The sequence below is a fragment of the Asparagus officinalis genome, chromosome 3 (genome assembly GCF_001876935.1).
Source record: "Asparagus officinalis chromosome 3, Aspof.V1, whole genome shotgun sequence".
NCBI lineage: Eukaryota > Viridiplantae > Streptophyta > Magnoliopsida > Asparagales > Asparagaceae > Asparagus > Asparagus officinalis.
This window is the reverse complement of record NC_033796.1, coordinates 96120384-96135939: the sequence shown is the minus strand read 5'-3', so window position 1 is coordinate 96135939 and position 15556 is coordinate 96120384. Positions and strand designations below refer to the sequence as shown.

The window sequence follows — 15556 nt, the reverse complement described above, 5'->3', positions numbered from 1 at the left end:
TCCCTCTATTCCCAAAAAAAAGTACACCAGCTAATTTGATCGTCGGAGGTACCACGGGGAACAGGCCCCATACCCCGTGATTCTTGTGTGTGCAGGTGATCCGCCCACCCCGAACTCGGAGAACCAGACATAAAGTCGAAGAAGGAAAGCGGACCTCCATCCCTCTCAACGATCCAACAACTCTGCAATCCTCATCGACTGTTTGTTTACGAGCATCAACAAGACCATAAAGTAAAGTCCCAAAAATTATCCCACTTACCCTAAAATTACATTAACCAATAACCCCCCATTATAATAAACTTCCAGACAACCCATAAAAGTTGAGAGTACCGAAACAAAAATGCCTAAAGTCCAGATCCCATTTCCATTGGGTCCCACCCTCAGAGAGAGCCAAACAGCACGGTCCGTACCGAAAAGCCTAAAGTCCAGATCCCATTTCCATTGGGGCTGGACCCAATAGGGATTCGACCCGTTACCGTTCCTCCTCTCAGCTTTCCATTCCCACTCAAAATCCTTCCCCTCTGCTTTTCTCTCTAATCCGCGTCAGTATCTCTCTCTCTCTCTCTCAACCCTCTTCTTCTCTCTCTTAAAAATCACCGCCGCCGCCGCCGGCGGAAACGTCTACGAGTAAGTTCTGTTCTTAGGGTTTTTATATGTAATTTATGGTATATTAGGATAATAGGTTGAAAATACGAAGCATCTAACAGAATTGGGTTTCCTGCCTGTAAGGGGGAGTTCTCCTAAGTCTTTTCAGAACACTGTAAGGGAATTTAGACAATATTATAAGCCATTGTTATAAGTCATTGTTATAAGCCATCTGTAGGCTCATATGCATAAGAGAAGTGGAGCATATAGCAGAAACGAAAAAGAAGAAGCGACAATACGAAGCATCTAACAAAACCCGGGTCGAGGAGTAGTTTGGTTTGAACTCTTGCCATGTTAAAACAAGATATGCAACTTATAGATGATGTTTTATGTGCATAGCAGAACTTTGGGTGTTACAATTCAGGAGTTGTTTGGTTCTAACTGGCAGTATTGTAATTTTGATGGATTTGCGATAGCGTAGCAAAAATGAATTAGGTATATTGAGAATTTTGACCTCCTTTTGCCGTTAAACAACGATTGAATTTCCCTGCAACCCTAATTGAGAAAAGAGAGGGAGACGAGAGAATAACTATTATGGGTGTTTTTTATTTTTATTTTTGGTTAATTATGAATAGTCCACCTTTGGTATCACCCCATTGTGAATAGACCGCTGTAGTTATATTTGTGCGAATAGATCCTCCGGAATGATTTTTTTAAATGTTTGAGGAAGTGGATAGACCCCCTATAGTTCTATTGGTGAGGATAGATCCCCAGTTGCTATTTTTTTTTTTTAAAAGAGTCTAAAAGTTCACTAAGGCAGTGTATCGCAATAGGGCCAATATTACAGGGGGTCTGTTCGCACAGATAGAACTAGTTGGGTCAAATCGCAAAATGGGTGGTAATACACGGGGTCTATTAGCAATTAACCTCTTTTTTTTTTCTCTTTGTAAGGGGAAAAAATGCTTGTAGAATGAGGGAGTAGATACCTATTGATATACCTCAGCAGCTGCAACTCGATGAGCCTTGCTTCCATTAGAAAGTGAATTAAATAGTTAGGAATACATCAGTGGCAATGCTCAAACAAGTGCCTCAACAAGAGTGGTTATTGCCTCAAAATTTTGCAAATAGCATCTCAGTGGCATTTATAAGTTTACTGCTACAAGAAAAGACCCAATAAATTCGCTAAGTAATATCAAAGGCATCGTGCTGCTTCCCTTTCATCATTATTTGTGATGATCCTTATGTTTAAAATTGGCTTGGGTTCATCAATTAGTTTTCTAATATATTTTGTGGCTTAACTTGTATAACCACCTCAGCATCCAGTTTTTTCTTGAGCTCGCAAACATGGAACATTGGATGAGTAGAGGCGTAGGCTGACATGTAGGGCATTTATCCAATTTTTTTCCAACACTTTATTAGGAGAGTGTTTGTGAGGTTTCTATGCAACTGCACTTATTTATCTATAAGGTTGCATTCTGAGTTACCGTGTACTATTCTTCTTGATCTATACATCACAAGACCTATATCAACAATCTTCTCAGCTTTGAAAGATTCTATTTCATTCATCATTTGGTACCTCTCTTTTTGCATCAAACAGCCAGCCATTGCCCTTTCATGTATGCATGTGTGGTGCATTGTGACTTGAAAATTTGAAGTAAGAACACTGCCGTTAGAAATTTTGTGAGGACATATTGGTCCATTCCTGGATGATCTGCATTGTCCATTTTTTCCAACACATTAATATTAGTCTAAAAGAGATTTAAGTGGTGTCCACATTTAATTTTTTATAAGTTAGTCCTAGAAGCACACCATTTCAGTCATAAAAAGTGGCAGCATTTAGCGTATGGATGGAAGTTTGAAACTTTCTGATCTTTTGGTCATTGACTTTTTGTATGGTTAGAGTGATGAACATTGGAATCACCAAAGCATAATTTGAATGTGGGGTTTTCACAAGCTTAGTTTGAGGACTAGTTCTCGTCTGAAGATCTCCATGCGTTCGTTTGTGTGTTTGTGGGTGGGTGCTGATAAGTTTGAAATACACATAGAATAGCAAATAGAAGTTATGGACGCCTATAAATCAGTGTACTGGGCAATTTAAATCGATAATCCAGACCATTGATTGTGATTGACACAATTTAAAGTTATGGAAAAATCAATCATATTGGAAATTTGCAGCCGATGTACCTTTTGATTAAAATGAACAGCATGTAAGTTTGTAACGGTCTTAAAAAGCCACTTATTCTGATTTTTACTTGATTCAGAGATTTATACTCTCAAATCCACTTGATTTTTTATTCTGATATGAATAGAACACTGAACGGACATAACAATTCATCTCCAATTTGTTTTCTTGTCTTCTATTAAAATTTTGTTTGATAATACAAATAACATTATGGGGGTTGTTTTTAAGACTTCCAAGTGACCTGATGAAGCAACTGTTCAAATTCAGCCGTATGGAGAAATTCATCTTGTTATCTTCAACTCTTTAGAGCTTTGTTTTAAAAAATATTTCAATAACCATCTGCAGTTCCTCTTTCTTTGTAGAGTTGAGTTACCAAACATGATATTCTGATTTCTTTGCTACAGGCTTTTGTGGGTGGACGGAGGAAGAACATGGGAGAGGAAAGTATGGAATTTGAGTAAAACGCAGAAGATTAATGAGGCAATTTTTTGTCTTAACGAATGAATTGTTAGCAACATGTCCTCTGCAGGTATTTCATGGAGTGCAAGTCGAAGGTACTGCATGTCCTTCTTCTGAAATCCTTTCGAGCATGATCAACTAATCCCTGCCTAAGAAGGCCTCTACAAGGATGAGCTTACTTCACTTGTTTCATTGCTGTTAAATTTTTCCGTTTAGCTTTAAACATGCTCGATTAGTTGTCCAGTTACGCCTTTCCTTTATATATATATATTTTACATGCAAGGATTATCTTAAAAAAATATTAGGCTTTTGTGGACATCCATTTATAAATTGAGTTTCTTTTGTGACTTTTGTGGCTCAACTTAGTGCAGACTCCTTACCTTTGAAGTCACAAAATGGAGAACTTAAAATATCAATCGCTTATGAATTTTTTTGACATTTTGGAAACAAAAGATTCGTAGCATGTCGCAGGAATTCTAGTTTCAGCTTTGAAGCCACAAACTGGATAGGTTAGTGTTGCTCTATTTGAAGTTTGTAGTGCATAAACAGGAGATTTTTTAGTGTTGCAGGAGTATTCATGTGTTCGTACACTCATATATGTGTCTCGTTTTATTATTGACTAGAATATAAGTTTTTGGTGCATTAGTCGAAATTTACATGTTTCCTTTCTAATTGATTTGCCAACACACTTCTGTATCAACAGCAACAGCAAAGCATTTCGTCCCATTAGTTAACTGGTTATATAAATATTTTCCCCCTTCATTTGCCTTAATTAGCTGTCAAATCAAATGAGTGACAAACTATCATTTTTCTCCTCTTTCATCATAGTTTTTTTGTTCTACTCTTCATCCTATTAGCATCTTCAACAATGAATCTATCACTGCATTTACTTGATCCACTAGTCTCCATTACACAATTTCCAGACCGCCTCAAATGTTTTCTCTTGCTTTTTTGTTTAATAGAAAGGTTCTATTGTTTCCACAGTTTTATGGCATCTATAATTGAGCACAAAGCATGCACTTGAATTTAAGGTCCTATAGATGACTGGCAATACACCGCTTCACTGTTAATTTCCAAAAATATTACAGTTTATTTGATCCCATATGAAAAACAACGAAGGGTGCAAGAAGAGATAAAGTAAAATTTAGGTGATAGATAACAAGGTGACAGGCAGTCTTTTCTTCATCTTCACTGTTGGAAAGGTGATTATGGTGTCTTTCTCTGCCACCCAACTGCACTCATAATATGAAGGGCATATCAAATTAGCATTCACATGGTAGATTTTAATGATATTAAACTATATGAAAACTAAAATGTGGTAGATGCAGTTCATTAATTTGGAAGCTAGGAGTCTAGGACATATAAATTATTGGCAAAACCCGTAAAAGAATTGTATCGGTAGCATGGTATCTTATGAATTTTCTGTGCACCGTAGACACTATGACGAAAGGCATTACAGTGCTTTCCAGAAAAATTCATATGTATGACAATAGTATTCATTATTCAAGAATGAATTAGTTACACATTAATTCTGAAGTTTCTGGATAGAATTGATAATATCTGTTTACATAGTTGATGTGACAATTGCCCATCTGATTTCTTTGGCTTAATCATTGTCTTTAATTCACTATGTCATCCATGAGTTTGTAAACATATTAGGGTTGGGTTATACCTGAAATTGGTGACAAAGTGATGGAGAAAAATGGCAACTTCCAGTCTAGAGAGTTCCATTCCTGGACACAGCCTTTGACCCCCCCCAAAAGGAGTGAATGCACTCTGTAGATTGTTCTCTTTCCTCTGCTAATTAAATGATAATAGTTAGATTCAAACTTTTCTTTTTTCTTTTGTTACTCTATTTTGTACTTACCTGCCACCTCCAGGGATCAAAATCATATGGGTTTTCATAATTCTCTTCCTCCATATGAATGGAAGTGAAGGATGTCATGATGCACCACCCTTTAGGAATTAAATATCCTGTAAAACAATAAGGGTTTGGATATTAAATACTAAAAGCATGCTTCCAACTAGAAGGTTTCGATATGAAATTCTGCAAAAGAAAATGTTTTTAATCAATCTACCCACTTTTACTGCTCATCTGTTAAGTCTAACTCCCCATGATCACAAAATTTACTAGTTTCAGTTGTTATAAATACTGCTTCCTCTTAAAAAAATATGAATATATTTACCAAATAAAATAATACATATGTTACTAGTTTAACTGATGTTATGTCATCATCTATGTTTTGAGATACGATCATCACCAAGTTTCAGCATTACTTGATACCTTTGATTTGCACATCCTTGAGAGATTTTCTCCATGTTCCGTTAATAATGTTTCCCATCCTAAGAGTTTCATTAATCACATTGTTTGTGAAGGACAATGATAAATAGTCACTCCAAGTATAAGGTTTGTCCATGAACTCTTTATCCTTTTTCAGCTGCATGTTCTCTTCCTGCACAAGCAAAATGAATTTATAATTCTCAGTCATATGGCTTAAATACTTTTTTAAAGTATAACTGTGAATCAGAGAGTTTATACCACTAACTGCCTCAATGCAGATGGGCAATCACTGAGAAATTTAATTGCAAGAGTCATCAATGTAGGGACTGTATCCTCTCCAGGTATCATCATCTCCACTATATTATTGCATATAGAGTCAACAGTTGGCTTCTCCTTTCCTGATGCCTCTGTCATTTCTTTCAATAGAACATCAGCTACATCCCTCGGTGTGCTGCATATACCATTCTTAATCTTATCTTCTATGATCCTCTTTACTAGCGTCAGCATTCTGTCCTTGGCCTGGATAAAAGATGTTAAAATGCCGACTTAGTTCCTATGTCACTAGTAATATCACGGTTAGTAACTCAGTAACAATATCATGAAAGTAGAAGATAATGTTTCTTGGATATGGTTATTTTCTTGTATAATTTACCTGTAAGGACTTGTGTAGCCTTGTTCCAGGGAGATTGATGGGCACACAAATTATGCCCTTGATAAACTGTGAAAACTCTCTTTTCAAAAACTGCATCTCTTTGCCTGACTCGATACTCAATAAAGCTTTAACCAATACTGGAAATGTTATCTGTCAAATGACTGAGCATAAGTCAAGTACTTTTTGCAGAATATGATTAATTTATTTATTTTTATATGTAGAATGTATTCTGTTTAATGAAGTATGACATTAAGAGATATAATATGGTCCTATTTCAAAACCAGGATAATGCATTTATCTTTGATCATTTTAATAGCCTGAAAGAGGGATGACCTTCTTTCTACTTTGAGCAGTCTATTCATGCCAACACATGTGAATTTTCAATTAAAAATTTGGTTCTTAGATAAGTGTCAACTACTTTTAGTTTCATATACTAAAAACTAAAACACCTTTTGATGCTAAAATTTTGTAGAGAAGAGTTAGTTTTAAGAAAGACCCTTTGTTATCTTCCAATCTAGCTTACTATGAAAAACAAAAATAACAATAAAGCTTTCACCCACGTGTTCTTGGTTGGTAAAGTCCACTCCATTCAAGGATGGGCTTGTAACAGTTTTAAGAGAGAGCCTATTACTTAAATCATTTTTGAAATAGTATATCCCTTAATTAAAAAAGCCCACCAATATTTCTGTCTCCAATAATTCTTGAGTGAAAATTCTATCAGTCATTAAATGTTAATCAACAGTCAACACAACAGCTTTTTCTCAACATGTTCAACACTTATGTTCTCTTAGTGTTAGACAAGATAAATGTGAACATTATATCAATAGTAAACTAGCTGCCCCACTGCTAATTTGTTAATTGTTATAATGTTAAGGCCACAATTATGTGCTGCCTATGATATAATAAGGAATTAGGTAGTTTGTATAATTAGCAAATAGATCTTTTTACTCACCCGTCTTGTTTCATCTTGGATATATATTTGTTTGCTGCCCTTCCAACTCTTGATACAAAACTCTACAGACTGCTGAATATCTTTTGTTATTTCATCCTTCAGAAAAGGTGATTTCAAGAAGCCACCAACAAGACCATGCAATCTCTTGTGTTGATCTCCATTATTTAGCAGTATGGAATACTCTCCCATTAGCTCGAGGACAGACTTGGGGTAGAAAGGGATGAAGGTACTGCTATCATTTTGCAACACTGCCTTATTTACTTCCAGATCTGTGGAGATTATGACTGGTCTTCCAAATAGGTGAGATTTAAATACTTTACCATACCTGACATTAAATTTGTTGATCATGTCACAGTTAAAGAGACAATATTTGAGTATGCTATGCTTGTATTTTATCAGGAAAGCATTTCACACAATTTAGTATAAAATTATTTAGCACTTATGTTATTACAAATCTGTGAATGGAACATAAAAACTTTTAGAACATATGGACGTCTCTGGTTCATTGCCTAAAGGAATGAAACATGTCGCTTCACGGCCTAAATCTTTGCTGAAATCTTAAACCCAGAGAGTTTATTTTCGTTGTTAGAATTTTATGGAGGAGGCGTTTCAATCATGCACATGTTGATATATTGCATATACAATTTAGATTATACTCAAATATGATTTTGGAAAGATCAGTTGAAGAGCGTGTTAGTGATAATTAGAATGACCGTTGTAACAACAAACTCATAACTTTTAAGGTTGCAGTGCTTAAGTACTTTACTTTAATGAGGATTATCAGGGCACATTGTGTTCTGTTAGCTTTTAATGGAATTTAATTTAGGCATGTAAATTAGATTACTTCTTCTAGTAGCTGGTGTAATTGCAGAAAGCTTTGGATTTCAAAGTTCCTACTAAGGCAGTCTGGCAGTTAGTCACAAAAGAAAGTGCAATTAAAGCTACCTTATGATATATTGCTTTATAGTGCCTGGGTTTTATGATGAGGCAGGTATGGCTTGTCACTCATGAACAAATTCTGTTTAGATAAAGCCAAGAACACAATGGAAGGAAAATTTCTGTCATAATTATAATGCATTGGCCCTTTGGTCTATGACGTTTATGCCGTAACTGACATAATTGATTCATATCCTTATATTTTAGACTCTTTAGGATGCATCTTGTTAGGAAAGTAGTTGTTGTTTACTGTAATTATCATGAAATGCAGATTAAGAATCAAAATTTTAAATAGGGTTTAAGAATATAGCTTGATGATCGAAGCGTGCAAGGTACTGTCCCAAGAATCTAATTGCTCCCTCTCGTACAGGGCTACGCGGCAATAGATTTCGGAGATACGACGACTCTCGGTCAGGCGACCTCCTTCTCGTCGGTCGGTCAGGCGACCTCCTTCTCGTCGGCACGAGCTTCAAAAAGGCTTTGTGAAATCTTCAAGACTTTTAGAGAACCAGCAATGTAACAGCAGGATGATATTTTCGAAAAGAGAAGAAGAAGAGAATAGATTTGTTGTAAATCTGTACCTTAACCCTCGCAGCCAAATGTTTAACACATTTTAATTGTTCCAATTTGCAAAAATAAAAATCTAAATGTAGCAGGTTAAGAGCCCCTCAATCCGGAGCTGCATTCTTGTCCGCAGGTCGTGGGCACGTGCCTCTGACCCGAACCTGAGCCCGGGTCGGGTCGGGCCGGTTCGGTTCGGCGTGCGCGTGTGTGGTATGGAGCATAACCCATGTTTTCTGAGCATACGAGAGAAAGGGAAGGCTTATAAATAACCCTCATTCTCATCTCCTATCCAATGTGGGACTAAACTTCCCCACTCCAAAATCAACTTTTAAGTTATAACTCTAACAACCCCCCACATAACTTAAACTTAGAATAACTCAAAAATAAGAGTAAAAGAAGAACTTTGAAAACAAGATTGCTGGTTCCTTTATACTATGTAATAGGTGGAGGTACCTTTCGGTTTGAACCTTTACTTAGTGACAGTTGTATAGATCCGTGAGAGCTTAGTGGACTACGCCTTGAACTAGTCTCATTTATCGGATTTCTACAAAAAGCACACATAGTACAGTTTTGAAGAATTCTAACTGGGTTGCGCTATTATTGGCCTTGCGCAGGTATCTTTCATGTGTGTTACTAGGGAGTAGCCCTGGTCCTATAGTCGCGGCCTCACAACTACACACATATAGGTAAATCCTAATAAGGATGCGAGCAAGTAAGCATCCTGCCTCATGGGTCTTGGATTCATTAAGAGTTAAACTCAATCTTTCACTTGCTTTTTATGAGCACTGATCATCCTAGGGATGGGAGCAAATGAATTCAGTGCTCCTCACAATCAATCACTCATCCAGTTTGTTTCTACCCATTAAACCTCTGCGAGGTTGGGTTGTCACTGCAGTGATTTTTCTTATGGGCTTAACCTCATCCCCCTCGATGATTCTAGGACAACTGCCTTGGATAAGCCTTTAGTTAAGTGATCTGTAATATTTTTCTCTGATCTTACAAAGTCTAAGGCTATTACATGGTTTTTCATCTTATATCTCAAGGATTTATGTCGTATTTTCAAGTGTCGATTCATTTTCACATTTGTATTCTCTTGATGACATTTGTCAATCGCTGACCTGCAATCACAATGAATAGAAATAGCTGGTAATAGTTTTTGTATTATTGGAATTTCAATTAGTAAATCTTTTAACCATTCAGTTTCTATACTAGTAGTATCAAGGGTTATCATTTCTGATTACATTGTACTTCTAGCCATTACAGTTTGTTTAGTAGATTTTCATGGAATAGCTTCTCCTCCTAAAAGGAACACAAATCCAGTGGTGGATTTTACATCCACTGAGTCACTAAGAGTAACCTTCTAATACAGATGGATAACCTTTATAATATAAATCATAATTCATAGTTCCTTTTAGATATCTTAAAATTCTTTCTAGAGCATTCCAATGATTCTTATTAGGATGATGTATATCTACTAAGTCTATTTACTGCGTCTATTTACTGCATAGGCAATGTCAGGTCTAGTATAGTTTGTCAGGGATCCTAATGATCCAATTATTTATGCATATTCTCTTTGTAATTAAGGAAAACCTATATTTTTCTTTAGATGTACATTAGGATCATATGGTGTAGAAACAGATTGACAGTTTGGATCATAAAAGTTTTTGAGAATTTTCTCTATGTAATGTGATTGTGATAGCACATATCCATTCTCATTCTTCAAGATTTTAGTGATGTGATTGTGATAGCACATATCCATTCTCATTCTTCAAGATTTTAGTGTTAAGAATTAGGTCAGCTTGACCTAAATCTTTATCCATTCTCATTCTTCAAGATTTTAGTGTTAAGAATTAGGTCAGCTTGACCTAAATCTTTCATGTCAAAGTTTTGTGATAAAAAGTGTTTGATATCATTTATGGTTTGTATATTAGAACCAAAAATAAGAATATCATCAACATATAAGAATAAAATCATAATTTTGTTGTTATTATCTATTTTATGATATACACACATCTGTTTGATTAATTACAAATCCATAAGATAGTATAATCTCATCAAATTTCATGTGCCATTGTTTTGGAGTTTGTTTGAGATCATATAGTGATCTAATAAGCTTGCATACTTTCTTCTCTTGTCCAGAAGCAACAAATCCCTCTGGTTGATCCATATAAATTTCTCCATCCAAGTCACCATTTAAAAATGTTGTTTTAACATCCATTTGATGTATTATTAGTTTGTGAATGGATGTTAGAGCTATAAGGACTCTAATGGTAGTAATCCTAGCTACTGGAGAGTAGACATCAAAATAATCAATACCAGACTTTTGGGTATATCTTTTAGCTACTAGTCTGGTTTTATACTTATCAATTGTTCCATCAGGTCTGAGTTTCTTCTTAAATACCCATTTATATCCTATAGTTTTGCAGCCTGGAGGAAGATCAGTGAGTTCCCAAGTCTAGTTTTGAACTATAGATTGAATCTCATTATTAGTAACTTCCTTCCAAAATGGAGCATCTATTGATTTCATTGCATCCTCAAATATGGTTGGAGAGTCTTCTACAGGTAATGCATGGAAATCTTCATGGACCTTTTCTATTCTACTTCTCTTACTTCTCTTGGGTTCCTCTGGAGTTTCTAGTGGTCTGTTTTAACTAGAGCTAGTTTCACCTTGGTTCGAAGTAGGATTAGAACTAGGATATGAATTGTTAGAGTTAGGATCTGAGTTACTTACTCTGGTTTTGTAAGGAAAAATATTTTTAAAGTAATGAGCATCCCTAGCTTCAACAATAGTGTTATTGGCTATCTCATTAATATCAGAATTTGATTATTAAAAATCCGTTTGCATTATTATTAGAAGCATAACCAATAAAGATTCCATCTACAGTCTTAGGGCCTATCTTTTTTCTCTTATTCTCAGGTATCTTAACATTTGCTAAGCACCCTCACACTTTTAGGTGATCTAAATTGGGGTTTCTATTCTTCCAAATCGTGTAAGGAGTTTTATCAAAATTTTTGAATGGAATTCTATTCAGTATATGACAAGCAGTCATGAGGGCTTCTCCCCATAGGTTCTCTGGCACACTAAAATTAATTAACATTGAGTTTACCATGTCCATTAGTATTCTATTTTTCTTTCAGCTACTCCATTAGACTGAGGTGTATATGGAGCAGTTATTTCATGAATGATTCCATTCTCTTTACAAAATTATTTTAGTTCATTAGAAGTGTACTCACCACCTCTATCTAATCTAAGTACTTTAATTTTCCTATCCAATTGATTTTCAACTTCTGCTTTATATATTTTGACTTTGTTTATCACTTTATTTTTTGTCTTAATTAAGTAGAGATAATAATATTTAGAACAATCATCTATAAAAGTTACAAAGTGTTTATTACCTCCTCTAGATGTTCTTCCAGAATCAGAAACGTCACTATGGATGAGTTCTAATATCTCAGAATCTCTATCAATAGTTTTGAAGGGTTTCTTAGGAAGTTTAGCTTCTATAAATATTTCACATTTTTCATTATCTTTTATATTAAGCTTTAGAATTATATTGAGATGCATCAATCTTTTATGAATTATAATTCATGTGTCCCAATCTTTGATGCCAAATAATAGAAGGTTCAATATTCAAAGCCATTGGAGATGCAAGAGTGGAATTCTTAACATTCAATTTAAAAAGACCAGCACATAAAAATCCTTTTCCAATAAAATTCAATCATTTAGTTATTACAACTTTATTTGATTCAAAAACAAGTTTTATAGCATTATTGCACTAACAAAGATCCGCTAATCAAGTTTCTCCTAATGTCTGATACATGATGGACATCCTGCAGGATCAATGTCTTATTCGAAGTCAGCTTTAGGTTGATCCGACCTATTCCAGATACAGGAGCCACATCATTATTTCTCATAGTCACAGTTCCTCTACTTGAGACTTGATAAGTGGAAAACTGAGATTGATTGGAGCAGACGTGAATGTTAGCTCCAGTGTCAATCCACCCATCATTTGCTTGAAAGGTCATGTTTACTTCAAGGGTAAAGAGAACAAACCTGAAAGCAATCTCAGCTGAACTGGAAGTCACCATGTTTACTTGGATCTCATTTGGTGGAGGTCCTCCCTTCCTAGGCTTGAGTGGTTTAGTCTTCTTGCAAAAGCAGTCCTTAGCGAGGTGGTTGGTTCGTCCACAAATGAAACATGCTCGACGTTCAGCTCCTTCCTTCTTTTGAAAGTGGACAGTGTTCTTATTCTGATGATATGATTTCTTCTTAAACGTTTTATTTTGATTTTGGTGGAAGGGTCTGATGATAGGATTCCTTCTTGTGTTTGGGAAAGGGTGGATTCTACATTGTTTACTTTGGGTTCGGATTTGTTACATTTTTCTCTCTCAGTCTATGTTGCTCTTCGATTCTAATAGCATTCAACACTTGATCAAGGGTAAGATCTCTTTCGGTATGGCTAAGGTTTTTGACAAAATCTGACCAGGTTTTAGGAAGTTTATCTATAAGAGAGGCTACCTGAAATGTTTCATCTAAGATAGATCCATTCATTTTTAGTTGATGAATTATGTGTTCGAATTCATGAATTTGCTCATTCATTGGTTTGGAATCTACCATTTTAAATTTGTTAAAATCAGAGACTTTAAATCTTTTAATTCCTGTATCATCTAGACCATACTTCTTCTCTAGTGTTTCCCACAGAACTTTAGCATTAGTGATAGAGTAATAGATGTTGTATAATCTATCAGATAAGTCTCCTAAGATTCTGTGCAGGCAGTGGTATTATATCTCTTGAGGTGTTCTCGGGATAGGAATGAAATCTGCAGCGGAAGCTTGCCTAGTGATTGGTCTAGAGGAAGATGGATATCAAGTTCAATGGCTGTTATCAGATTTAGGGTCGTTAACCAAAATCTCATTTGGTTTTGCCAACGACGGAAATTATTCCCATCGAACTTCTCTGGTTTAACTGACATGATTTCACTTATAACCATAATTTGATGATAAATGAATAGTTTTGTTATTTATAATGCAACAGACATAATTGAAACATTCAATCAACAGAATCATCAAGCAGTATAACATGTCGTTTTTATGAAATGTAGACAGCATTATCATAAGAAACAAAATACTAATCATTATACTATTCTAAACAGCGGAATTAGATTCTTGGATTGTTAGGAAAGTAGTTGCTGTTTAGACTGTAATTATTATGAAATGCAGATTAAGAATCAAAATTTTAAATATGGTTTAAGAATATAGCCGATGATTGAAGCGTGCAAGACACTATCCCAAGAATCTAATTGCTCTCTCTCGTACAGGGCTACGCGGCAATAGATCTTGGAGATACGACGACCCTTGGTCAGGCGACCTCCTTCTCGTCTGCACGAGCTTCAAGAAGGCTTTGCGAAATCTTCAAGACTTTCAGAGAACCAGAAAAGTAACAACAGTATGATATTTTCGAAAAGAGGAGAAGAAGAGAATAGATTTGTTGTAAATCTGTACCTTAACCCTCGCAGCTATAGGTCCTTATATAGGATGAAAATCGCTGTTTAGATCCACAAAACTCGCCCTTTAGCAGGTTAATGGCCCTTCAATCCTGAGCTGCATCCGTGTCTGCAGGTCGTGGGCGCGCGCCTCCCGATCCGAACCAGAGCTCGGCCCGACCCGGTTCGGTTCGGTGCGCGCGTGTGTGGTGTGAAGCATAACCCATGTTTTCTTCTAGGCATAGGAGAGAAATGGTAGGCTTATAAACAAATCTCATTCTCATCTCCTATCCAATGTGGGACTAAACTTCCCCACTCCAAAATCAAGTTTTAAGTTATAACTCCAACACATCTAGCATGGGCATTGATCCTTTCCATGCCCTCAACAAACAAATCGGAGACCAACGCATCACTTTGTTCTTATTTAATGTGAACAAACTTGTAAAGAAATAACAGAATGTTGGAGAAATTTTATGCATGTGCGTAAACAGAAATTACAGTATCATGTAAAACAATTGGTAATTTTGTACTAAATAAAACAATTTGTTCGATATAAAGGGATAGATGTGCTCACAATGTACGGCGCTTGTGCATGAAGCTCATAGGATTAGAGGCTCGACCACATGAAACAAATTCATATGACTCTCCAATCAAAGGCCATCCCGTTGTACCATTTGGGATCTTAGCACCACTGCTATTAGGAGAATTTTCTTTTGCCACTATTTTCCTCCACAATACCCAAAAACACCATCCTGTTATAAACCCACAAAGCACGAAGCTCACTGTAAATTCCATCACTTACAAGGGAAACCCCAATTCCTTCACTGTTTTGGTCATGCTTTATATTCTAATGAGTGAATATTCTTGAGATGTTTTCCATATTGTCCAAGTTAATGCATACCTTTTTTATGTTCTTAAGTGCATGGCATGTGGATTGCTTGAGAGATCAGTGAATCTATAGTGATTTTACTAATATATACAATGTGCATGACTGTGGTCTATGTGTTTACTCTTTTTTTATATAATCCAGTTGGAGTTATTTTTTATATTTATACGGTTGTAACTGTTAAACCTAGGACAAAATATCCTAGTTTGTTGGAAGATATAAAATACAGTTATATATTTCACAAATTTGAATGAATATAAAAGAGTTTTCCCGAAAGATTCCATATAATTTTATTTCATGAATGTTCATCAGAAACGCATATGCCTGTATTATCTTATTGTTGAACAAAGCCATGTGACAAATTAGTATGAAGATATATGGTATGAATCAGTGTTAGGAAATTTTGTACTTACGTAGTACAGGTTGAAATTTTTTAATAATGAAACATAATATAATTAGTACTATACTGAAGATTAACGTGAATCTCCTGGTTATCTTTCTTCGTTTGAGTTTTTCGCTAGTTTTCTCTTTGCTGTCTCAATCTCTACTGCTTCCCTAGTGAAGGCATCATCACA

The 15556-nt window shown here is 35.6% G+C and overlaps 1 protein-coding gene across 1 annotated transcript; it reads right to left on the bottom strand.

Moving 5' to 3' along the window:
- LOC109835455 (3-epi-6-deoxocathasterone 23-monooxygenase-like) lies at nucleotides 3427-12700 on the bottom strand. The gene is made up of 8 exons (XM_020403435.1): nucleotides 12666-12700; nucleotides 7112-7436; nucleotides 6160-6309; nucleotides 5766-6026; nucleotides 5511-5679; nucleotides 5094-5200; nucleotides 4899-5023; nucleotides 3427-4458 (listed from the first exon to the last, which is right to left on the bottom strand). Exons 1-8 carry the CDS (start codon nucleotides 12698-12700, stop codon nucleotides 4371-4373), a joined length of 1260 nt encoding a protein of 419 aa, XP_020259024.1. The 3' UTR covers nucleotides 3427-4370.